Source organism: Penicillium manginii (assembly GCF_028828005.1).
Source record: "Penicillium manginii strain IBT 31320 chromosome Unknown utg000005l:1.0-5665137.0:1.0-5668048.0, whole genome shotgun sequence".
Lineage (NCBI taxonomy): Eukaryota > Fungi > Ascomycota > Eurotiomycetes > Eurotiales > Aspergillaceae > Penicillium > Penicillium manginii.
In genome coordinates this window covers 813057-838191 of record NW_026643106.1, presented here as the reverse complement: position 1 = coordinate 838191, position 25135 = coordinate 813057, and the positions used below count along the sequence as shown (strand labels likewise).

General features: G+C 49.4%; 10 protein-coding genes across 10 annotated transcripts; 7 read left to right on the top strand and 3 right to left on the bottom strand.

Moving 5' to 3' along the window:
* Positions 1–8: 8 nt before the first annotated feature.
* On the top strand, positions 9–1262 carry N7533_006696 (uncharacterized protein; the record flags this gene model as incomplete). The annotated part of the gene is made up of 1 exon (XM_057103346.1): positions 9–1262. One exon carries the CDS (start codon positions 9–11, stop codon positions 1260–1262), a length of 1254 nt encoding a protein of 417 aa, XP_056958303.1.
* An 809-nt stretch (positions 1263–2071) lies between these two features.
* N7533_006695 (uncharacterized protein) lies at positions 2072–2974 on the top strand (the record flags this gene model as incomplete). Its single annotated transcript, XM_057103345.1, has 2 exons — positions 2072–2120; positions 2286–2974. The coding sequence occupies 2 exons, from the start codon at positions 2072–2074 to the stop codon at positions 2972–2974; spliced, it is 738 nt and encodes a 245-aa protein (XP_056958302.1).
* Positions 2975–3385: 411 nt separating this feature from the next.
* Positions 3386–4864, top strand: lys1 (saccharopine dehydrogenase (NAD+, L-lysine-forming); the record flags this gene model as incomplete). Its single annotated transcript, XM_057103344.1, has 6 exons — positions 3386–3446; positions 3533–3613; positions 3693–3709; positions 3779–4222; positions 4283–4524; positions 4579–4864. The coding sequence occupies 6 exons, from the start codon at positions 3386–3388 to the stop codon at positions 4862–4864; spliced, it is 1131 nt and encodes a 376-aa protein (XP_056958301.1).
* A 961-nt stretch (positions 4865–5825) lies between these two features.
* On the top strand, positions 5826–7730 carry N7533_006693 (putative ubiquitin C-terminal hydrolase; the record flags this gene model as incomplete). The annotated part of the gene is made up of 1 exon (XM_057103343.1): positions 5826–7730. One exon carries the CDS (start codon positions 5826–5828, stop codon positions 7728–7730), a length of 1905 nt encoding a protein of 634 aa, XP_056958300.1.
* A 1570-nt stretch (positions 7731–9300) lies between these two features.
* N7533_006692 (fructose-bisphosphate aldolase FBA1) lies at positions 9301–10629 on the top strand (the record flags this gene model as incomplete). The annotated part of the gene is made up of 4 exons (XM_057103342.1): positions 9301–9408; positions 9508–9618; positions 9703–10005; positions 10069–10629. The coding sequence occupies 4 exons, from the start codon at positions 9301–9303 to the stop codon at positions 10627–10629; spliced, it is 1083 nt and encodes a 360-aa protein (XP_056958299.1).
* Positions 10630–11315: 686 nt separating this feature from the next.
* Positions 11316–13256, bottom strand: N7533_006691 (beta-N-acetylhexosaminidase family protein; the record flags this gene model as incomplete). The annotated part of the gene is made up of 1 exon (XM_057103341.1): positions 11316–13256. The coding sequence occupies one exon, from the start codon at positions 13254–13256 to the stop codon at positions 11316–11318; it is 1941 nt and encodes a 646-aa protein (XP_056958298.1).
* A 1876-nt stretch (positions 13257–15132) lies between these two features.
* Positions 15133–15912, top strand: N7533_006690 (FMN-binding negative transcriptional regulator; the record flags this gene model as incomplete). The annotated part of the gene is made up of 3 exons (XM_057103340.1): positions 15133–15171; positions 15194–15523; positions 15568–15912. 3 exons carry the CDS (start codon positions 15133–15135, stop codon positions 15910–15912), a joined length of 714 nt encoding a protein of 237 aa, XP_056958297.1.
* Positions 15913–16706: 794 nt separating this feature from the next.
* On the top strand, positions 16707–18026 carry N7533_006689 (TauD/TfdA dioxygenase family protein; the record flags this gene model as incomplete). The annotated part of the gene is made up of 4 exons (XM_057103339.1): positions 16707–16838; positions 16904–17636; positions 17689–17822; positions 17877–18026. The coding sequence occupies 4 exons, from the start codon at positions 16707–16709 to the stop codon at positions 18024–18026; spliced, it is 1149 nt and encodes a 382-aa protein (XP_056958296.1).
* Positions 18027–20394: 2368 nt separating this feature from the next.
* On the bottom strand, positions 20395–22349 carry N7533_006688 (uncharacterized protein; the record flags this gene model as incomplete). The annotated part of the gene is made up of 6 exons (XM_057103338.1): positions 20395–20419; positions 20474–20557; positions 20620–20738; positions 20809–21649; positions 21712–22040; positions 22092–22349. 6 exons carry the CDS (start codon positions 22347–22349, stop codon positions 20395–20397), a joined length of 1656 nt encoding a protein of 551 aa, XP_056958295.1.
* Positions 22350–23418: 1069 nt separating this feature from the next.
* Positions 23419–24136, bottom strand: N7533_006687 (uncharacterized protein; the record flags this gene model as incomplete). Its single annotated transcript, XM_057103337.1, has 3 exons — positions 23419–23497; positions 23550–23603; positions 23670–24136. 3 exons carry the CDS (start codon positions 24134–24136, stop codon positions 23419–23421), a joined length of 600 nt encoding a protein of 199 aa, XP_056958294.1.
* Between the last annotated feature and the right edge of the window lie 999 nt (positions 24137–25135).

Below are 25135 nucleotides of genomic sequence, written 5' to 3'. Positions count from 1 at the left end.
CACTCACCATGAAGGGAACATCTATCTTTCAATTCAAGTCCTGGCCAAAGATTCATCAGCCCTTGCCCAGAAGCCCGCGCGAATCTCAGCAGTTACTCAGTGCCCTCACCTCCTCATTTCGCCGTCAGTTGGATCACGCCTATCCCGTAACAAACAATCCCAATCATGACGCCGATCGACAACCCTTGAATACCGACTCCTCCGCGCATGCGACTGATCAGCACTTACACACCATCCTGGATAACCCTTTGTTTCGCATCGTACCTCCCAAGGGGTCACCTCCTCACGACCGCCATGCAGTTCGAAGGCTAGAGGAACAACGACGCCTGGCTACGGAGCCTATGTTGGTTCTCGACGAAATGGTAGCCTCTGGCTCAGCCACAGCAACAGTCATGCTTGACTGCCTCAAGTCACAACTTCTCCTGGCTAGGTCAACTACCGATTTGAAGTCATCTCGAGCCGGCTCGAGAGTAGAGCATTGGTTCTGGTCCTCGGACGGAGCTTCTAGACAGATGCTCCTTCAGTCACGAGGCTCGACTGCTGCTTTAACTAAATTTATGGTTGCAGAGGGCTTACAGTCCACCATCTTGGAATGGTTGAAAATGGCGCTCGCCCAGGACCTCGGCGGATACAACGGCCGAATGACAGAAGAACAGTCCCGACAAACCGTTGGCCACCTTCTCGTCAGCTTCATAGAGGCTGAGGTTCGATACGGTGCCGGATTTACCTCGGCTCTACGATACTATCTTCGGGTCTGCCAAATGCACTTTTCCACCCATCTCGCGGATGGTGTACCTTCTGGTAAAGCAATGCTTCTCGCCGCTGGAGCTCATTTGAGCCGTACGGCCATGGATCAAAAGCCATCAATCGAGCAGGTTTCACAGAGTCTATACGAAGAGTTCTCTGAGGTCATTTCAACTTTGTCGTCTTCCCGGTCCTTGCTGTTCGCCTCCGTCGCACTATGCCACCCCGGAAAGCCAAACCCACAACCCTTTATTCGCTTTGTAGATGGTCTTTCGCCAGCTAGGTTTCAGACCTGGTCCGAAGCTAGACGTGATGCTTTCCTGCGCATTGGCTGTGACACTCTTCGCATTTTAATTGACCGGAAGAAGATTCGAGAGGCCACCAGCCTAGCGCAAAAAATCCAAGTCGTCCTCCCAGAGGAAACGGCCACCGCTTCGATTGAAGCGACGCGCACTCGCACCCGCACCTCTGCAGAAGAGGATTATCTGCTCTCTCGCTTGGATTTGAATTTGACCTAATGGACGGGTTGTAAACTCATCGAACTAATATTCCCATCTCCCCCGTCATCCCGTGCCGTTCCTGGCGCCAGGGCACCGGAGGCTCATCTCTCAGGGGCTAGCTGGTATTGAACTGGTCCCTGCTTTGAGACGCATTGCCTCTCGTCCCCATTACCCGGGGATTCCCCACCCAGCTTTCAAGCATTGCCCCAATCGACATGCAGAATTCGAATAAGCCCCAGTGTCTTTTACCCATCAGAAACGCCAGATAGCCATGTACAATGGAGAACACTTTTTCTCCGAGCGACGATCTCCGTCTTGTGGCTGGCTGTCGGAGCGCTGCAGTGCGATGGCGATGATCCCAGATACTCCGCACAGACTACTCCACAGTGGCTGCGCCATCCCACTACGGTACATTCATAAACCAATTTGGTCATGGCATTGGCGACCCTCACATTGGAAAGGAAGACACCAGAAAATCTCCCAGAATACGATCAACGACGGATTTAGCAGAGGGCAATGACGTTGGAATTTGTGGTGGAATGGGGGACCAAGTTGTGCGACAACCGCCGGGGTCGTGGGCGGCGAATCAGCCCTGTACTGCATGGTATGAATGGGGTTAGCGCCCCCCAGCTGCTCTTAGTAAACGTCACCGCGCAACCTCACCTCTTTCCCCCAAAGATCAATCGACTCTATTCCAGCTCCTGTTTCTCTTCGTAAACCATCATTCTCTTCTTAACAACACTTTTCCCACTCTTGCGACTCCGTCTATTCCGTGAAAGCCTCCATCCCTCGTCGCACGTGCCATTATCTGACATCATCGATCCACCATGGCTACTGAGGGCATCTTCTCTGCGTACAACGCTCCCCCAGCTTCCGGTACGTTTTTCACATCGGCGGTGGCGATTCCATGGGCAAATTGGTCGCACCAAACATGCTCTATACATTTCATCCCCCAGACAGAATCTGACCGTGCCCTCCATCGTGGTGATAATTGTCCCGCTTTCCGTATGTGCTGACTAAGAGTTCCAGCTGCCACCCCAGTGGTCAGCGAACAGTCGCAACCGCTTCACAGTGTATTGAATACAGGCGAGAAGGAAAGTGAAAGCTCTTTCTTCGAAAAATCGAAGGCGGCAGCCGGCGCCGAAAATTCACAGGCTCTCAGATCTCCGCAGCAAGTCAAGCCAACTGCGGAATCGTCTACAGAGCACCCGCTCAGCGGCTCCATCGCATCTTCGGAACCCACTGCCCCAGTAGAGAGTCGACATGGAGAGACCGAAGCTGCCAAACCAGAGCCAGTGACCGGCGAAAAACGTGCTTTTGATTCTACTGTCATCGCTAATTCGGCCCCTGCTCCCCCACCGGTCCCAGCCCCTGCTCCTGCTCCAGTCTCTGAAATCCCGGCTCCAGCAGCTCCAGCCCCTGCACCTATTCCTGAAGCTACTTCTTCAACTGAGCCTATCAATCATCCGGCTCCGGCTCCAGCTTCGGATGAAAGAGATAAATCGCTCTCTGAGAAGTCGGACGAGCCACAAGCCAAGAAGCAGAAAGTCGACCCGGAGCCTTCCAACAATTCCAATGGCTCTGCACCTTCAGGTTCTGTGGGAGAGGCCAACGGCGAACAGAAGAAGCCCGCGCGCCCCAAGAAGGAGAAGGTGAAGGATGCCGTGAAGAAAATCATCCCGGGTGATGGGATCGGTAGCCGCACTCGCAGCCGTACCAAGCCCACTTAGTACTTTCGCCTCCGAAGTGCTCTGACTTCACGCTTTAGTTGTACTTGTTCTAGGGACCCGCTTCCAAGCGCACCTCTGACTGTCTGTGCTCGTCTGTGTTCGACCACGAAGACGATTCCTGTGATGGAAACTTTCTAGGCAGTGTTCTGATCAGCAATCAAAAGTATTCTTAATAATATTCGTCTCTTGTAAACCCTGATATGTATGCTTGTACTACTCCTGCTCCTATTGGATACACCCCGACTGCTTGATGCGGGAGGCGTCGCCGATGATCGGGCTGAGTCATTTTCGGACCGGAACAACCACCCCGCCATTGCTGTCATAGCAATCAAAGTGCAATTCGGCGGTGACTTTTCTTTTCGTTGAACATTCTTTACTAAACACTCCATTCTCCAACCTCATTTATCCATAATGCCTGGACAAAAGATTTGGCTGCGCGCCGAGACTAAGCCCGCTGAGGCTCGGTCTGCTCGTCAGTGCCCCTCCCCCACCAAATCATTCTCGGGGCGATGTATCAGCTCCTAGAGGGGTTTCTTGCTAATAAATTGGAATGGATAGTGACCCCAACCACCTGCAAGGCATTGATCGATGCCGGCTACGACGTGACTGTCGAGCGTTCCACCCAGCGTATCTTTGACGGTAGGTGCACTTGAATTGGATTCCGTTTCCAATTTCCCCACACATTGATATGAGTCAACCGACTAATTACTTTTTCTAGATGAGGAATTCTCCAAGGTTCGCCCTCCTGCGTTCAATCCCTTCTTGTACAATTATAACAATCCTAACGAAAGCCATTGGGTATAGATCGGAGCTCCACTTGTTGCCGAGGGCTCGTGGGTTACGGACGCCCCCAATGATGCCGTCATTCTGGGCCTAAAAGAGCTCCCTGAGGATGATTTCCCTCTGAAGCATGTTCACGTCACATTTGCTCACTGCTACAAGCAGCAAGGTGGTTGGGACCAGGTCCTGAGCCGTTGGTCTCGTGGCAAGGGTCTGCTGCTTGACCTTGAGTTCCTCACCGACGACGTTGGCCGTCGCGTTGCTGCTTTCGGCTTCTCCGCTGGTTATGCCGGCTCTGCACTTGCTGTCAAGAACTGGGCCTGGCAATTGGCCCACCCCGAGGGTACTCCCCTGTCCGGTGAGGTCCCCTACGCCAACCAGGATCTCTTGATCGAGTCTGTTAAGGAGACCCTCGAGGCTGGCAAGAAGGTCGCTGGCCGTGCCCCCAAGATCCTTGTTATTGGAGCTGTAAGTGATGCTCTAATTTTCTTGAAGTCATCCTCTTCCTGTGTACTAATGTTCCTATAGCTCGGCCGCTGTGGTAAGGGTGCTGTTCAGCTCGCTAAGGATGTCGGTATCCCCGATGAGAACATTGTTCAATGGGATATGGCCGAGACCAAGAAGGGCGGTCCTTTCCAGGAGATCATCGATGCCGATATCTTTGTGAACTGCATTTACCTCTCCGACCCCATCCCTCCTTTCGTCAACACCGAGACTCTTTCTCCCCCAAGCCGCAACCTTTCCGTTGTTTGCGATGTCAGCGCCGACACGTAAGTGGCCACTTGTATTAATTACGCTATTTAACCATCACTAACCCTTTCTAGAACAAACCCCCACAACCCTATCCCCATCTACGATATCACCACCACATTCGACAAGCCCACTGTCCCAGTCACTCTGCCCGCTGGTACCCAGGGCCCCCGTCTCAGCGTGATCAGCATTGACCACCTTCCCTCCCTTCTTCCCCGCGAGAGCTCCGAGATGTTCAGCGAGGCTCTGCTGCCCAGTCTCCTCCAGCTGAAGGACCGCACTACCGCCCGGGTGTGGAAGCAGGCCGAGCAACTCTTCGACGAGAAGGTTGCTACTCTGCCCGAGTCGCTGCGTGCATAGATGCGCGTTCTAGCTATGAAGATATATGAATTGATTGTGCGCTGATAGATTTTGATTTGGTTTGGTTTGGATATGAGGCTGGTGGAAATACTACATAAAAGTCTTTGCATGCCCATACAACTCTTTCGGGACTAAATGACTCGACTACGTACTCGAGATACACTTGACCGAAAAACACATTTCCTGACTCTGACCCAGTACCTAGGTAGATAGTAGTAGTAGTAGTAGTATTCCCATCCCGCGGCAACTTGACATGCAGAACTCCAGGGCTTGAATACCTCCTAGGTATATAGCCCCGGAGTATTTCAAATGAGACTGCCCAGGCGCTCAGTAATGAATGGGAGCCCCCTCAACAAAAAGGAGCCTTCTACCAAGTTCATCACCATTTCCCATTTCTCTAACACCAAGTAAAATGCGGGGTTTCATCAATTGCGGACATCCGAAAGATCCGTCGCGGGGGAGAAGATTCGATGCAGCCAAGCGGAGCGCCCCAATGCACTGGATAATTAGGTAGAATTATTCGGCAGGTTCAAGCAGACCCTATTCTACCCCGCCCAATTATCCGGAGAACTCGAACTCGAATTGGCTCGGAGGTTCGCCTTGAAGCAGTGCCGAGATGAGAAAGTGAGATGAGAATCCCTTGCACACTGCCACTGGAAGGGGCCCCCATTTTCTCCGCATGAACACTCCGGTCCACTTCCGGTTTCTCATTCTCTCCCCTCTTCCCCATATCTGCTCTAACACTTTTCTCACCATCTCACTCATTACACCGAACTGTCCGCTGTGCCCACTCCTTTACTGGATCCTTGCCGCCGTTCTTCCTTCCCATTTGCCAGCATCAATTTGACCATGGAGAGATAGATGAATTGAGAAGTCTAACCTACCTCGACATTTACGCCACGAAATCCCCCCGAGACCGAGACCTTCTCCCTCCTCTCCTCTCCCCTCTGCCGCATACCCGATGCAAGAAAGGCCCACTACGGTCGCCGCATATGCGGCTGGGGCTTCACTTGCGGCCGTCGCTCTATTCTACGTCTTCGGTCCCAACTACACAATCGATGGAGATGAGTCCAATGACAGCAATCGCAAGAAAAGCATCGTTGGTCTCTCCAATGTCGCCAATGACTGTTTTATCAACTCGGTGCTACAGGCCCTGGCCGGTCTGGGTGACCTGCGCGTCTATTTGATCCGCGAGTTGCACCGGCGCGAGCTGGATGGTCCGGAGATGTACCACGCGGTGCCGAACGAAGACGAACTTCCACGCGGTCAGCGGCCGGACAAGTTGCGGGATTTGCAGCAGGGGATTATCACAAAGGCCTTGAAGGAAATGCTGGACCGGTTGAATGAGCGTCCTATCTACAAGAAGACTATCTCCGCGCGAGGCTTCATCGAGGCCCTTGAATTCGCGTACCGAACACGTATTAGCCGCAACCAACAAGACGCGCAGGAGTTCCTCCAGATTGTGCTGGAGCGGCTCTGTGACGAATACCATGCCGGTGTTCGGGCTCGGCGGCGCGCACTCGATCCCATTGGAGCACCTGCTGGTTCAGGCGCGGTGGGTGCAGAGTCTGAGGCCGAGAGCCCGCACAGTCCAGACAGCCCGGCGGTCGAAGTGCGGATTGATGATGGGTCTGCCAATGGGCTTCCTGCCATCATTGATAACAAATTGAGAGAGATTGACAGTGAGGCTGGATTTCCGCTGGAGGGAAAACTGGAATCGCAGATCGAATGCCAGTTTTGCCACTACCAGTACAAACCCAATCAGACTGCGTTTGTAAATCTTACACTCCAGGTGCCCCAAAAAAGCTCGACCACACTGAACTCCTGCTTTGACGGTCTGTTGAAGACCGAATACATTGAAGATTTCCGATGCGACCACTGTCGCCTCCAACATGCCGTCGATATGAAGACATCCGAGAAAACCCAGACTAGCTCAAAGAGCGATCGGGAGCGGTTGGAGAACGAAATTGAGCGGATTCGGGATGCTCTGGAGAATGACCCTGAGCGCGAGCTCGAGGGCATTGAGCTTCCACCATCAGAGCTTGCGCCTAAGCGGCGAATTGCTCGACACATGCGTATCACGTCTTTCCCCAAAATCATCGCAGTCCATCTGTCACGGTCTATCTTTGATCGCAGCAGTTCAACGAAGAACGCTGCAAAGGTGTCATTCCCCGAGCGACTGCCTCTGGGAGGAATATTGAATCAGACGTGGTTTAAGCTGCTTGCGATTGTTTGCCACAAGGGCAGCCACCACAGTGGTCACTACGAGTCGTTCCGTCGCAATCATCTCTATGCGCCATTCTCCACCCCGGAGGTCTTTAGCTCGTATGCGGCAAGTCGAGTCGCTAGCCAGAACCCGTCACAGGCACCGAGTCCACGATTGATGCCACGCAGCAGCCCCGATCCTGATATCGGTGCTAGCAGTGGACTATCCACGGCGACTTCCTCCACCTCCCTCTCAGGTACGTCGCCTTCCACGCTCACGCCGCCGCCGCTGCCACGTCCTACTACGTCGAGCTCGCGACGTTCTTTCCAGAGCACATTCTCCCGCTCGTCACGCTCGTCGACACCACAGCCCGCGGCGGATTCCGATAGCAATAGTCCCTCAACGGATCAGGGACGATTCAGCATCTCATCAGCCACGCGCTCCTCGCGCAATATTCCCCGGTCATCAGCCGAACCCCCGTCGGGAGTCAGTTCGCGGCTTCGACGCCGTCGCAAGCCGAATGACCGATGGTGGCGGATCTCGGATGAGAAGATCAAAGAGTGCAAGACCTCGGACGTGCTGGGCATGCAGAGGGAGGTCTACCTGTTGTTTTACGAGATCGAGAAACCGGACTCAAGCCCCGCGGATGCGCGGACATGAGAAGATCCTGGCCTCGGGTTGTATCGTGTCGTAGCGCATCGCATCGCATCGCATCTTCTCCTCAACTACCATCTAGCACATTTTATTCCCATTGTTGTTTCATACTCATTTTCTCCCTTCTTGGGCCTTTGTTCCCCCTCTGGATGTTATGTAGATGATCGAGTTGAGCCTAGTACATAGCAAAACACAAGCAGATATGCACCTTTATAGATAGAATAATGTCTCCGCCGCTTTTGTGAGGGCACCTAGGCTCAATAGCAGTGATTTAGATGTTAGCATAGGGTTAAACCCAGTGATTGATCTGTGTCTGGTCACCTCATGATTGTGAACAGTTCTCCACCCTAGCCGTATCCCTACCATTACTACGCTATAGACATACGGCACCTACCTTTTTTTCCCCTATATGCTAGACATTGGTCCTTTAGGAATTATCTCCGTCTTGAGCCTTAATCTTTTGTATTGTCCGGGGCTACACCTATTCCAGGATAACCATGCTAAGTAGGCGTTCGTCGGCCCTGGAGTACGAGCTAGAAGGAGGTAAGAAGAAGAAGGCCACGAAATATAGAGTGCTTGGTCAGAGAAGAGACTAGCAAAGTCTAAGCTTGATGACGGTGTTCAAGTCATAACTGGTTAGTATTTATTTCAAGGTTAGTAGTAGTGACTAGTGTAGTTATGGTAACCAGGCACTCCGTTTACTAGTACGGAGTAGCACTAGGAGGGGGTGGTTGAGTGCCCAACCAGTTGCCCCGCTGATGTCACCGCTCCAACGAGCTCCGAATTGGAGGGGTTCTTCTCCAATGCTTTGGGTCAGAATATAACAAATATAGTATCATCGCATGTAGCATATAGTATTATGGTATAGTCCTGTAGTAGCTAGACACAGAGTCACAAGTGGAGCTTGAAATCGGCCGGAGTTTTAATGTTCACGGGGAATCCCTCGGTTCCCGGACGAACAATTTACGGAGGGGAAGAAGTCTTTTTCGGCATGGCGGAGGACAGAAGGCCTGGATCCATACCTGACCGGCTGGTATACTGGTATACCTGTTATACCAGGTATAGTCACCAGGTATACTACCTTGTCAGGTGCTGAGTTAGTAGATCATGGCCATGCCATGATCACGGTGGCCATACTGGAATATTCCATTTTAACCATCATCAAAATCATAACCATAACCATAGCTAGTTTGTCCATCGCGGTCGTACTATCCCCACCATGTTACCCCTCCATTGAGCAACCAGCCGACGGTCGGGATCATCACGGAGAGAGTCGGAGGAGTACCTAGACTAGCATATATAATAGAAATGACCTACAGCTTCTCGAACTTGAAACTGAAATCATTCTGATCTAAGTTCCACGGGTCCAGATCCACAGTTAACACATAGTCCACACACACCGGTGAGTACTTCGATGACGTTCAAGTTGCCCCTCCTCTCCAACCTGCCCGCTTTTGTCGCCCGGTAAAGCGTGACTTGATTACCATTCCTTCTTAAGACTGACCCTCTTCCACTTCCAGTTTCTTCCTCCTTAGCTTCTTACCATCTTTACCTGTACATTTCTCCAATCTTCACAATGGGTGTCCTTGAACAACTTAACCGCAAGTCCGGTGTCATCGTCGGTGACGACGTCAAGCGTCTCTTCGAGTACGCTCAGGAGAAGGAGTTTGCTATCCCCGCCATCGTGAGTACCCCCCCATTATCACCCCTCCTTGCTGTACACACCACTGTGTACACCATATTCCAAGGTTTCCAATTGCAACCCCACTAACTCAATGACCAGAACGTCACCTCCTCCTCCACCGTCGTCGCTGCCCTTGAGGCCGCTCGCGACCAGAAGTGCCCCGTCATCCTGCAGACTTCTCAGGGTGGTGCCGCCTTCTTCGCCGGCAAGGTATGTACATCCATAACACCCGGCTCCGGCTCCAACTCCAACTCCAGCTGTAACTCCAAGAGCTCTTAAGCTAACTCCCACTAGGGTGTCAGCAACGAGGGCCAGGCCGCCTCCATTGCCGGCGCTATCGCCGCTGCCCACTACATCCGCAGCATTGCCCCCGCCTACGGCATCCCCGTCATCCTTCACACTGACCACTGCGCCAAGAAGCTCCTGCCCTGGCTCGATGGCATGCTCGATGAGGACGAGCGCTACTTCAAGCTCCACGGCGAGCCCCTTTTCTCCTCCCACATGATTGATCTGTCCGAGGAGGAGGTTGACTACAACATCAACACCACCGCCGCCTACCTCAAGCGTGCTGCCCCCATGAAGCAGTGGCTCGAGATGGTAAGTTTTACTTCTACTTTCCCTCACATTTCCGGGACCCCAGCAATCTAACCAATTTTACAGGAGATCGGTATCACCGGTGGTGAGGAGGACGGTGTCAACAACGAGGATGTCGACAACAACTCCCTCTACACCCAGCCCGAGGACATCCTGGCCATCCACAACGCCCTGTCCGCCGTCAGCCCCTACTTCTCCATCGCCGCTGGCTTCGGTAACGTCCACGGTGTCTACAAGCCCGGCAACGTCAAGCTGCACCCCGAGCTGCTCTCCAAGCACCAGGCCTACGTCAAGGAGCAGACCAAGTCCCAGAAGGACAAGCCTGTCTTCTTCGTCTTCCACGGTGGCTCCGGCTCCTCCAAGGAGGAGTTCAAGGAGGCCATCAGCTACGGTGTCGTCAAGGTCAACGTCGACACTGACATGCAGTGGGCCTACCTCTCCGGTGTCCGTGACTACGTCCTCAACAAGAAGGACTACCTCCTCACCCAGGTCGGTAACCCCGACGGCGCCGACAAGCCCAACAAGAAGTACTTCGACCCCCGTGTCTGGGTCCGTGAGGGTGAGAAGACCATGTCCAAGCGCACCCAGGAGGCCCTTGAGGACTTCAACACTTCCGGCCAGCTCTAGGGAAAGCAATGCACTCCGAATCAATGCAACGCTAACTAAAATAAATACCCTTTATCCCTATTTACTTATCTGACCTGTCTCTTAACGGCTTGATGAAAAATTGATACGTTTGTCGGCTTTCGTCCGACCAGTGAAATAATTTTCCTTTTCTTCCTTTTTCTTATATATTACATGCCGAGGAGAATTGGGCGCCGGGGATGAAGTGTGGGCGTTCCGGTTGAGTTGTATGTAGCGATTTATTCCACCTTGTAACGAATTATTGGAAATATCTATATCTTGGCAGTCTGCTGCTCAATATTTGCTGCTGTGGAAAGACGATTGCAAGTAGTGTAAAATAGTCGCTTACTAGTAGGTACTTACTAGGAACGTACTCTGCTACGTGTACTCGTGGACATCGATATCGCCTCCATTCGTGTCCTAGGTCCATTCAAGTTTCCATTGTATATGATAAACATGTCCTACTTGGAAAATCGCGCACAGCTGCAGACTACTAGTACTAGTGCCAGTAGCGAAGGCCTAGTTGAAACTGTGGATGGCGAGAAACCTTGATAAACCGACAAGGACTAGTGAATACCGGTGAATACAAGGGGTAAGTGTTATTCGCAGCTGAAACTCAAGTTCATATCTCGTCGCATTCAAATGTCTCATACATTGTCATCATCCCTGAGCTCATAGAACACTTCAACCTATTGACCCTTATAAACGGTCGTAGCATTGGCCAAGAAAGTATCAAAGGCCCCATCACCGGTGATGGGAGTGATGGAGTTGGGAAGGTCCTCGCCATCATCGTTCCGATCATCAACAGTCTTGGTCTTGGTCTTCTTGACCCATTCTTGCGCAGCCTTGAACTCACTATCCGCCTTCTTTTTGTCTCCGCTTTTCACGGCATCTAGCATGGTGATCAAGTGCTGCGAGGCCTTGGCCCACTGCATTGCAACAGTCGACCACGGCGCCACGTCCGAGGCGAAGCCCTTCATATCCATCTTTGGAAGGATATCGGGCAGGGTAGCGAGGAGAGCGAGACGTTTCTTCAGCGCCGATTCACCACTCTTCGCTTTGCTGTTGTATGATTTCCAGAACGCGGCGATGTCGCTGCTTAGCTCTGGGGCGTGGACCTCCGGGGTGCGGTATGGCCAGTTCTGATTGATGTCTGCGAATGCGATAACGGCTTCGTTGACGCTTGCATCTGGGCCGGCGAGTTCGCGGAGGATTGTTGACATTGATTTTGTTGCGTCGTATTTGGGTCCGTTCCAGGTGTAGTCTCCGTAGTTGGCGAGGGCGGGCATGGAGGCGTATGGTTGCTCCATTGGGTTCGAGGTGAAGCCTAGGAGGTATTTGTATAGATTTGCGGCACGGCCGGTTAATGGGTTGAGGAACAGGCGGTTTCGATTTCCGTCGTTTACGGGGAAGTTGTCCCATAGGAACATTTTATCTGTGACGTAGGTTTTGTCGGCTTGTTGGACGCTTGTGTCGTTGATTTGGTCGCTGAAGACTCCTTCGCCTGTCCACTGGATGCTGATGTTCTTGTTTAGTTGGGTGCCAAATTCTTCCTTGTAAGGGTTCGGTGCGCTGCCGGCGTAGTTGGTTGGAACTGTTTCGAGATCCTTCAGGCCATGTGTCGTGATGTAGTCCTTCTGGATACGGTTCAGGTAGTATGCCTGCGAGTCGGCCAGCCAGAGAAATTCGTCACCCGAGTTCCCTGTTTTGTTCCATTTTTGCTGGTCGGAATCACAGTGGAAGCCATCGGTAGGGATGTCATCGAAGGCAATGTAAAAGCTGCTAACACCAAGCTGGCGCGCCTGGTCAAATTTGGCAATGGTTGCATTGTAGTCCGAGTCAGAGGAGTAACAGAGATCTTTACCAGGCGAAAGGGCAAAGGTAAAGTCGACGTGGTTGTCATTGGCCGTTTCGATAAGTTCCTTCAATTGATCAAGGTCGTCGCCCTCATAGAGGGTGCGCCACTTTGCGCGCAGCAGTGGATCATCCTTAGGGGTGTAGATGTAGGTGTTGATTTTGTGCTTGCCGTAGAAGACCAATTGATCGAGACGAGCCTCGTGGGACCAGGGAACACCGTAGAAGCCTTCAATCGAGCCACGAATGGACATGAGCGGCCAGTCTCGCACTTGCACGGCGGGGATATCATGGCCGTCAATCAGTTGGCGGAGGGTCTGTGACGCGTAGAATGTTCCGCGTTTGTCAACGCCATTGAGAACAATGCTAGGTTGGTTTTTGTATTGACCAGACGCGATAACGTAGCCATCGGCGTCAAGACCTTTTGCAGAGTCCCCGGTGAGCCTCTTTGCAATCACGGCAGCAAGACTATTGTCTGACTCGGTGCCAATGACGATCTGGGTGCCATGGTTGGTGGAATGGGACGAAACAGTCGCTTTGCCGCCGGCAGAAGACACAACTGCCTTGACGGCATCAATTGTCGCTTTATCCGTGACATTTCCAGTCACGATGGTGACGTCGTTGTGGAGCGAGATCCCCTTGCCGTGTAATGTTATATCTTGGGGAGGGGGTGATACAGAAGGGAGTTGGTTTGTAGGTGCGGCATTGACCTGTCCGAGAGCGAAGAATGCGACAAGGAAGGCCCGAAGGCATGTGTTGCAATTGGGGTAGAACATGATGGCGTGAAGATACTCCAAGATTGAATGTTAATCAGGGGCCTTGTTCAAGTTTTATACCCATTCACGCGGGTACAACTGGGTCGTGTTTATACCCCTTGCTAGCATTATGACTAGCCGGGTTACATTATGCAGGCGAGTCTGATCACGGTAGGTGGGATAGCACCTTAATCATGCTATCAACGAGACATCTGCTAGGGGTAACATTAAAAAATAAACTTCCTCTTCCGTCTTTTTTCTACTTCGTGTGTAACGTTACGATCGCCAAGCATCGATATGAAAGCTGTGGCTTGGAGATAGCGTACATATAGCCGGAATAATAGGTTATAGTTTCCAGGGCTACCTTTACCCGACGGGAAATTGAGCTGTAGCTGTTCTGTAAAGTGTATGATGGGCGATCACTTGGTTTTCTTCGGCAGTCGAAGACTATGCATGTGCACGTTAGGATCATGGGTATGAAGCTGCCTCAAGCCGTAGCAAGCACCTCTAATTTCCCCTATCGCACCTTGATGATTTCCAGTCTTGACTCCGTAATGACCGAAGATTGACCGGTAAAAGGAAAAGATCAACTGTTACATCTTCGCTTAAGATCTAATTTGCCGATGAAATGCGGGGTTGGATGTTGAGGCCAACGTTTCCCCGCATGTGTATCAGGGTCGCATTTACAATGAAGCTATCGGGTGCAATTCCGTAGGTGTACCTTGTGCCTGCGCCATTGAGAAGGCTATTCTATTCAATGAGTACCGAGAGATGTTGTCGGTGCTCAAATTATTTGACCTTAGCGTCTCATCGAATCCACAGACTGCCATCAAGCTAGCATGAATTCTCTACCTGAAGCATGCTTATTATCCATGCAATAAGGTATGATCTAGCGCCGCTTCAGGGAGCTACCAAATCTATTTGATTCTTGTTCAACAGAAAAGAGAGTTGTTAGGGGCATAGGCATGATCTAGTAACCTCTTAACTACCAATTGACGAATGCCACTTTTAACAAGTGGAAAACAACTATTTAATCGGGCCATTGCCTATTACAAGTAAGAGCCATTCTGAACAAGATTGCTAGACAATTTGACGTGAAGGCCTTTATCTGAATTAGTTCCTCTCCAGGGACTGAATAAGCATTTCTATCAAGACTCTCAGGAGTCCAAACAGTACGTCGGGAAACCCCCAAAAAACACCTGAGAGAGGCCGACAGTGGTTTATTTTGCTTATAGAAACAGAAAATTCACGGAAAATACGGAAACAAAGGAAAGGAGTGCTTTAAGCACTGAGTCCCATCCCGGAGAGGAAGGCTGTTTATCTCTTTCCAGTTGTTTAGATGCGATGGTTGAAATTCAGCTCCGAAGGATCGATCGTGCCATACCTATTCAAGAGACGAAAAGCCGCGGGTGCCCGCCGGGCGTCTTCGGGCGCACAACAGAAGTTATCTATCGTGAAGATGACTGGTCTTCACAAAACACGCTTGAAGTTCCGGCCCACATTATACTCTATTAGGCCCAAGTAGACGACACTAACCATATCAAGCTAGTGTATACCAGAAACTGGGGAGATTGACGTTCTCATCAATAAGCAGCCAGTTCTAGACACAAGCATATTTTTACAGACTGCATAGTCTCAGAAGGTGCCGTACATCTCCTGATCCACGTTTTTTGCATCAGCCAAGAATATAGGGCGTCTTATTACGTTGAAATGCGCCTGTTGGAAGATGCTGACCCGGGAGGACTTTCCCGAAAGGGTAAGGTGCATTGAAGATTCGCCCGCAGAATAAGAAACAGATCCCACGAATCTGAGATTAGGAATACTTAAGCTGCTTCATTCACTCGTTTGTTCCCAACACCGTGTAACCCTGTCCATTTTCACACAGCTTCAATTGAAAATGTTTCTTCCAAGCGTTCATGCCGAGACCGACAAGGAGGTTCTCCTCCAATTTATTAAAGAGAACCCCCCTCGGACTCCTTATCACTGGCCAAAACTCAGCCCAGGTGGACTTTTTGCAATGCACCCATGTTCCCTGTGTTCTCGATCTGCCTGAAGAATATGGTGGTACAGAGCCCCGCATCCGCGCCCATATCGCCAAGCAAAACCCCCAGGTGAAGGCTATGATCGAAGCCGTCGATGAGAAGCCACCAAATGTTCTGGAGCTCGACAATGACGTCTTGGTACTTTTCAACGGAAAACACGATCATTATGTCACCCCGAAGTATTATACTGAGACAAAACCTACCACTGGAAAGGTTGTTCCCACTTGGAACTATTCTGCCGTTCAGGTGTACGGCAAACTGTCACTATATTACGATTCGAAGACCCCCAGGCCGGGGCCTTCCTCGCCCAGCAGGTTCATGACTTGTCTCAGCATACCGAGACAACAATCATGGGCTATACTGGTGGCGATAAGCCGCAGCCATGGACGGTTTCTGAAGCCCCAGAATCCTACACAGACCTTCTCAAGCGCAACATCGTGGGAATTGAGATCCAAATCACCAAAATCGAGGGCAAGTTCAAGATGAGCCAAGAGATGCGCCCTGGTGATCGCGAGGGTGTCGCTCAAGGCTTCGCGAAGATGGGAACCGAGACTGGTACAGCGATCTCGGAACTCGTCAAGGAAAGAGCGGAATTGAGCGACTTGAAGAAAAATGCTGCCAAAGCCGGCCAATAGATATCCCAATCCATGAAATTATGAACCTATACACTTTGCTAGGTGGATCCATTGGCGCCTGGCGCGTGTAATTAAGAGTTTATAGTCGGTTCGTTTCAAATAGTTTTAATAAGCAGAATGGTCGAATTGAATATGCTTTGATAGTTTTCATTGTCGCGGGGCCGAGGCTGGCATCATATCACGCCATATTCGCATTATCACGAAGATACGAAGGTGTAAAAAGAGCAGCGGCAAACTAACATCCAGATAACGCGATCCGAGCCTGGAGCACGCAAAATAGGTATCACGTTCCATCTTCACCCCGGAGTATTATGTTACCCCGCTTGATGTATGGCGTCAGGTCTCATTCATGTTCCTTAAAATGTTGCAGATACCGCCAGGCACGCTATTAAAATGGCGAAGCAAAATATGATGGTATTCCTTTTAGATTGGATAATTCTCTTTGTATAGAAGGCATTTTTTTTCTTTTCAAGGACCATTTCCGAGGTCCAGGAGCTGCCTTTGTGGCGGATGCTAGTATGTACTTCTAGTAGTATAGCTTTAAGTTTTGACGACTAAGAAACTCAGAATATGTCCGAGCCTGTGATATGGCATACTTTCGACTTCGTACTAGTATACCATCAGTGCTGTATTGATACTCAATGCGTGATTGCATAAGACAATGGCGTCAAATATACTAGTATTGGAATAGATAATATTTAAGCAAACCTACCGCCGTAGCTACCAGAGAAAATCAACTTGGACTTGAAATTGACCTTCAATAACGAGTGCTTATCTCACACTCAAATTCCATTATGGCACCATCCATTGCCGAGGCTCCATCTGCGGAAATCGTTGTTCCTGTGAAGGCCGATTTGGAAAAGTCTGACACCAAACCTAAGATCCGAAGAGTCATCGACGAAGAAGGGGGTAAAACTACCGCGAGTGTATGTCCTGTCGCAACCACTGGGTCTACCCATATCTTGCTAATCCGAGGAAAAACTTTAACTAGTATCCAAAGTACCTCCCTACTTGGGACTATGGCGAAAAGTACCCCGCATTGGAGCCATTCGCCCACGTCGATCATGGAAAAGATGCCGATACTTCTCTGAAGGACCTTTTAACTGAAGGATCGAAGATACAAAAGCTCACGCCTACGATAGGGTCCGAAGTCACAGGGGTCCAGCTCAGCAAGCTGTCACAGGAAGGAAAGGACCAGCTGGCTTTGTTAGTTGCACAGCGTAAGGTAGTCGCCTTCCGCGACCAAGATCTTGCAGACTTGCCGATCCAGGAAGCTCTCGACTTCGGCGGCTATTTTGGCCGTCATCATATCCACCCCACGAGTGGCTCACCGGAGGGATTTCCTGAAGTCCACCTTGTTCATCGCAACAACAACGCTTGGGAATTTGATAACTACCTAGCTGCGAAGAATAGTAGTGTTTCATGGCACTCAGATGTCACCTACGAGGCACAGCCACCCGGCACTACTTTCTTGTATATTCTCGACACGCCCGAGGTTGGGGGCGATACAGCGTTTGTGAACCAAGTTGAGGCCTATAACAGACTTTCGCCCGCCGTGAAGGAGAGGCTCCACGGCCTTAGAGCTGTGCATTCCGGGGTGGAGCAGGCTGACTTCAGCCTGCAGCGTGGCGGGGTGGTAAGACGGGAGCCTGTGAAGAATGAGCATCCTCTTGTTCGAACCCATCCCGTCACCGGAGAGAAGGCGTTGTTTGTGAATGCTGGCTGTGAGTTGATCAACAATTCTTTTAGAAATTAGGTTTCTAACTATGTATGCAGTCACTCGTAGCATCGTTGGGCTGAAGAAGGAAGAAAGCGACGCATTGCTTGACTTTTTATTGGCTCATATTGGCCGTGGTATTGATTTCCAGGCTCGTGTTCGATGGGCCCCTAAGACTGTGGTGGTGTGGGATGTAAGTGGTTATCTGGAATATGTGTGAAGAGTTCAAATGCTAACTATTTGAAAGAATCGTGTCACTGCTCACTCTGCAATCATCGATTGGGCGACTGGTGAACGCCGGCATTTGGCACGCATCACCCCGCAGGCCGAGCGCCCCTTTGAAACACCATATGTTGCAACGGAAGATAATTCCCTCAGCTGGATACCAGCTATCTAGGGAATGCGATACTATAACTGGATAGATATGTACCGAGCCAGCCCAGCGGCTATCTATTTCCCGTAATCCAATCAATCGAAATAGTACCTAAATATGAAGGCTTTTCTTTTTATGACATGGAACAACCTTGGAAGAGGAGGTGCAATTATGTAGTAAAAATTTAAATACCTGGACAAGGAAGCAATAAGTATTCAAAGAAACGGTGTGAGACGTGTGATGCCCAGGTGGTAGCGACTTGCTAGCGAATAGTGGTAAAATATCTTCGTCAACCTGTGGACCTTGGCGTACTTCCAAACTGACAACATTACCATGACATGCCATACAGAATTACATCCCATAAAACGGAATATTATGTAGCCAAATAGTTATTGGATCAAGCCTCCTGTGCCAGCGCCTCCAGTCTAAAGGTGGAAGCAAGATCATGATAAGTAATTCCTCCCAAAGCGACAACTCTAGTACCTTGGAGTTTCCTATATCAATCACAATTGAAAGGTTAGAACCCCCAAGAATTAAGGTTTCAAGTATATAATTTCAGGTTTAATTTTTTGTCGTGTGAAATACGGATCGACTGTCTCGGGTTAATGCACAGGGCTTTCTCGAAGTAAGAGGCACCGCATGCAGAACAAAACCCGCCGAAACTAGTACCATACGCCCCACGAATGTTCCTAAGAGACTTCTGCGGTGCTACAGAAGATTCAGAGATCCACCTCATTGGCGAAATATTGCAGAAGATTTTTGAGCGTGATGTGATCTGAAAGAAAACTTGAATTGACATTTATCTAAGGTACCCCCCAATTCAATTCAATTCAATTCACATTAATTCAAGATTCTATAACCTAATTCAGCCACACTTTCGAACGTAATAGCTATGCAGGCGTTCCCTCCATCGGGAACTAGAACCACCTTAACGCCACGCCCGCAGTAACAAGAGATATATGGCGTGTTACCATAGTAAAAACAAGTAATAATCCCACAAAATGGCAACGAAACCCCACAATGAATGTAATCTGCTACTGCCAGCCCGCAGCGCCATGCGGCCACTTCCATCTCCGCAGTCTCCTCCCCGCTAAAACGGCCATATCGTTATCGATACACCCTGGTTCCTTTTTCAATTCAGTTCCAGATATATTTTGCTTCTTCGGACGGCAACCTCTTGTAGCTGTGGCCCATCATCTCTCCCATACACCCATCGTCCTCACCTCCATGTTTCACATTACTGGATTGCTTTCTCCAGTTCTTCGATGTTCGCTTCGACTTCTTGGGAATCCACATCACGGAATCTGAGCGAGGGTACCTAGGTATGCGGACACATATTTCTAAAATGTCTACTTCGAGCTGGCGGGAGATTGTTGAAGAGTGGCATATTGCATAGACGAACTTTGGAGACAATTACGACACATCTCAGCCCTTTTTCTTGCTGCAGTGTACGAGCACAACCACATATATTTAGAGAAGATTCTCATAAAACGCCTTGTCCGGGATATATTCAGGACGATCTGCAAAATTCAACACTGGCTTAGCATCTACTTGACTCATACTCTGAAAGTGTACCGAGCCTTGCCTTGCTAAATACTGTATTTCTGACGTCAACATTATCAAACGGCAATGTGAAACTACTTGAAGATCTACAGAGACATAATTCCTTGCCTTTCAAGCATATTAACGGTGCCGAGCATTTTGGTGCTTACAAGCCATCTCCCGAGGCCTATAATGGCGCTGCTCGCAGATTCGGGTTCGAGAATTCGCAATATTGTCTCGTCGCGGCTCATCTTGAGGGCTTGCAGGCTGCCAAGAGACCCAGGAGTCCTGCCTGGGAAATAGTTATAAGGTACCTCGCCTACACAATCTTTTTGCCTCTAATGTCTCTTTTATTCAGTATCTCGGCCCTTGCGTGATGCGATTCTTTTTTTGATCTTTTCTTACCACTTTGCTTTTTTTGCATGTGGATTCGGGCGCACTTTTACCATTCCTCTTCCACTTACTGTTTTTCTTGAGAGTATTTGCATTTCAGGTCATCGTCAATTTTGTATTCTTACTGTTATCGGTATGTTTTATTATGTTGGGCTTTTTTTTTCTCCGCCCGCGCATTCTCTCTCTCGGCTTTCGCCATCCGAAATCCCCCCCAATTGGCTCAAGATTTATTGTGTCAGTGGCTTTGTGTCGGAGAGACCCAACGCGCGGTGTTGCCTATTTCAAAACGTGATTACCCTTTGCAGACACCTGATGCTTCATTTTTTCAAGTTTTCATATTGTATCTTGGCTTGAAAATATACAACTCTGCACTATGGCGAATTTATGAACTGGTCATCTAGACTCGACGTGCACTCCGCTAGTACTTTATTCCCCTTTCAAGCTGGGAAATAGCTCCTTATCGGGCAAATTTAAAGTCAAGCCTGGGTGAAAGGTGAGTAATCTGAAAGCTCTGGGACCTGTTCCTATTCACGTACCTCTTGTTGGTCATGGTTTTGTTTTCATTCAGATATGCCTCTCGTTGCTCATGGGTCATGGCGTTCCACTTGGTAGCATTGTGCCTGCGCATAGGATGTGAGCGGATTTGATATGAGTACTAATATTGGACCATGCGGGATTTTACCTATTCCACCAGTCGTAATAGAACTTTGCTGCCACGAAGAGAGCCATACTGACGACGGATAGTGCGATCAGAACTTTATTCCCATGCCTATAGTACGGAGCATCCTTTGCTTGATAGACCTATTCATAGTATGAGCCTTCCTCTGTCGACATGTTGAAAAAAAAAGAGTAGATCAGCAACAATACTCACATTAGAACCTGCAATATTGCTTATCTGTACAGTCATGTTGTATAGTGCAGACGCGATGGTGCGAGTCCGTACAGATCCTGCGTTGCGGGAGGTTAAGGCGACCACGACAGGATGAATGCTCGGACTCGCCACAAGAAGTGTAAGTATAGCCCAACGAGGCCAGGGTAGAGTTCTCTGGGGCAGGAGTTCAAGGGCTATCAGCAAGACAAGGTTCCACACCTCTACTCCTGCTCCCCATAGTAATCGCTGGTTTGTACGTTCTGCGACCCACGTTATAGATATCAAAGTAATGATCCCAATGACAGCGGATGGAATCGTCAACAAATTTGTCTGGAATGTGGTGAATCCCTGTGAACGTAGTTGCAATGTGAGGTAATTTGTCGCTGGCGTGGTAGGAATCATCCATATCAAGCCAAGCAAATAGATAGGCCACATATGGAAATCCTTGAGAGACTCCCAAAATAGCCGAAGACTTAGTCCTTCTCTGTTGTGCATGCTTCCTTTGCTGGGATCATCGCGAATCACGCGGTTCACCATGATCTTTTCTTCGTGTTCGCTAAACCATCCATCTTTTCCACGTAGCCCTCCTTTGGTTTGGACTGGCGACGCAGGCATCCAAAAGTAGGCAATGATTCCGATGAGACCAGTTATGAGTCCCTCGAAAGCAAACACGTATTTCCAAGATCCGCCACCATTAGAGTCCTTTATATGCAAAAAGCCAAAGGCAAGGAATGCTCCAATAATAGTCGTAACTGTATATGAGACCCAAAAGCAAGCCAATCGCTTCGGCAGCTCGCTCGATTTATAGAAGAAAGATAGAAAGAGAATCGTGTCAGGGATACTGCGATGGGTAATCCGTGTTAGATTCAACTTCTCCCACGCGAGAGTAGTAGGAGTACTCACAAACCACCTTCTAATAGTCCTAATAAAGCCCTACAGGCCAGATAAGAGGATTTTCCTTTTATGAAGGCCTGGCAGGCCGCAACCAGGCTCCACATCACCATCTGAAGAGGAATCCAACGATCGGGACCCAATCTTTTGGATATCAACTGAGACGGCATCTCCGCCAGCAGGAAGCACACCAAAAAAACGGTCTGTCCCAAATTATAGTCATTCGTAGTCATATGCAGGTCTTGCAAAAGTGTACTTGCTAGTGCCTGGCCAATATTTCCCCGATCAAGCTGTAGGGCAAAAAAAGTCACGCAGGCAAAGGTGCAAACACGAGCATCGATCTATGCGCGAAGGTAAGAAGAGGGCAATGAAGTGAATAAAGATCAACGTACCTTTCTAACAATTCGCTTCTCTTCATTTTCAGTCCATTCAAAATCCGGATCCCATCTATGAATTCCCTCGTAGCTGTCAATTGGTCGGTAGAGATGATGTCCCGCACCGGAATTGAATGTACTTTTGCCATCAATTTGACGGGTTTGCTGGAATTCCTTGTCCGAGTCATCTGTAGAAACGGCCCCAGATACTATATTCAGGTTTTTCTCATCTGCGGAGATTTCTGGGCCCTTATTATCATCAGGCTGGATAGACATGATTCGAGAATTCAAAATCGTCACGACGGACTAAAAATCTTGAGAGAATTGATCACAGCAATACGTAGAACATGATGTTACTCCTCAATTGTTTTATATTCCTAGCATGCGGAGAATTTGAGATACGAGAACTGTGGTCACGCAATATTTATCGGCAGTTTCTCTAAACAGCCACATGTCGTGCCTCTGGGCACGAATGAGGCAATCACAACTTTGATCTTTTATGCCGACAAACTAGCTAAGTTGAACAATTTCAAGTATGGACATCAACTGGAGCTACCTCATAAATGGAGCTAATTTTTATTTGCAAAAATTTCTGATTTGGTGACCAGCCTGGAAGAGCTTTGGGAATATGATGTTTGTGAAACTGGATGGGAGTTGGGGAAGTGGATCTCTCCGTCGCCACGATCTTGACCCCGCTCAGTACGAGACCCATTCCTATCAACATGATTTGTCCGTTTAATTATCTGAAATACCAAAAGGTGGAAGAGACCGGGGAGGGATCTTTTGTGGGACCTGCCATTTGTTGTCGCGCATCTCGGCAAAATGTATCTCGCTTAACGCCTTCCAGGGGTTGACGACATCCTGAGCGACTATGGAGTGCTTTACATTTTATTCTAGTTCTGCAAACCTACGATCACGTCTTCAAATTCAGACGCACGCCCCCTCTTTACACCTAGGTATTCTCGGGAAGGCCGCGGTTTCAGCCGAGAGAATGGCGACCTAATCGACATGCAGTTATTTCGAAACCGTGTCCCTATGGAATAAGCGAAGTTTGGCAAGGAATACCTAGGTATACATGAATACTACGGGTATTTTGTAGATGGCAGTGACTAAATATAAATAACTACGTCATTCAAGTTTCCACCTGCCAGTGGGAAGGTGACATGGAAGTGAAAAGGAGGACATGCAGAGATCAAGGTATGTATCACGCTTTCTAGGGAAAAATTAAAACGCCTTCAATACCCAATCAAAAAGAAAAGAAAGATAAAAAAGGAACTACCAAATCTTGGCAGATCCATAGGGGTAAGTTTGAAATAATTCCAACCGCGGCACAACATAGCTCGGATTAGTTACAGCCCAAGGAGTCCACCTTGACGTCCCAAACGGCGTCCCCCGCGGCGTCCAAGACGATCCGATAGAAAGGCCTGGCGACGTTCGAGCAGACCCATGTCTCCGATTCCTGGGGTAGCGACATACTGGACCTGTTGAGGTACGGCAACAACTTGCTGAGCGGGGACAGGCTGGGGTTTCCTAAATGATAGGGACATTAGTATATGTTGAGTTCACTGAGCATCAAGCTGTAAAAGCGAAACTTACATCTTGTGAGACAAGACATTCATGCCGATAGCCCCTGCAGCGGCCCCTGCAGCGGTGCTCCAGCCGCCACCCATCTTGTGGCCCATGTATCCACCAGCTGCACCACCAACAACAGTTGACCCAAGGCCTTTTTCACCGTTAGGATCTTTCGGGTCTGAGATTGGCTCTCCATTATAATATGAAGCATTAGCTCCTTCTGGCGCAAAGTTAGACTGTGGAGCGGCGTGGCTTTGCGGTATATTTGCAGCTGCTTCATAGTATCTTTGGTCGTAGCCAGAGTTGGTACAGTAGTGCTGGGGTCGTGTGTATTGGTCGCCCTGAGTATAACCTTGTTCCGAGTCGGTGTAGGGTGGGGGACCATATGAAGATTGCCCCGTCGAATAGTGGTTTTGAGTCTGGTTTGGATGAGGGGCAAAGCTGTTCTGGGGCTGTTGCTCCTGGTAGTCGTTGGCTCCATATTGCGACATGATTGACGGAGCTTTTGAAGTAGAAACAGAGTAACCTTGGAAGATAAAAAATTCAGTGAAATAAGACCGGACTCTGATTTGTAGAAGTCTGTAATGCTTGATTGGGGGCGGTTCAAGTTCCAAGGTTTTGGTGAATGAGAAAGCACTATTTGGCCAGGCGAGACAGGATTTTTATAGCTATTTATTCGACCTCCAGCATCTTCATTTCAAATCGTATTTGATACAGACTCCAGAAAACAGCCGCCAGAGTTTTAACCCTTCCGAGAAAAGATCAGCAAATTTGTTCAGTGTCAGGAGGGGGCAAAGGCAATGATCAACAAAGCTTGATTTCTTGGCCGTTCTGCATACCGCATTAGGAGAAGATCGTCAATATCTATAGTTTGGGGGTCAGGTTTGGAAGGAAACTTCGCCCAATTATTTCATGTTCACCTGCGCACTTCCTTCCTTTTCCGAAGGTTGGCTGAAGTGGTTACCCTAAATAATCCATTGTGAAACCAAAATGGCGTTGATGATCAACTTGAGCTTCTTAGTTCGGGCCAGGGCTATACATCCGAAGCTATCTAAGCTGCGCGCGATCGCTCTGAGCTTATTGAGAACACCCCCCCCCCCTCGTTCGCACCATCAAACAGGACTGCCGACTACCCAAAAAAAATCAAAGCACCCAATTTGGGCCAACCGAGAAGAGAAGATCGTAAACAAAATCGCGATTCAATCAACGACCTCAACCCGGACGAAGCAGTATGGCAGATTGACGAAATGGACGAGCACATGGAATTAGAATTAGACGAGAAGATGACTCTTTAACTTGAAGATCAATTGGAAGAGGAAAAGGTTAAATGGAGATGGTCAAAAGGAGTGTACTATATTGCAGTCACGGTCATGCTCAGGTGACCTGCTCAGGTGATCTGCACTCAGAGGCACTTGAAGTCACGGGACTCACAGCAGCTCTGAAATCTGCTCTGTTCTGCTCGGCTCTACCATTGTGTCACAGGAACCACA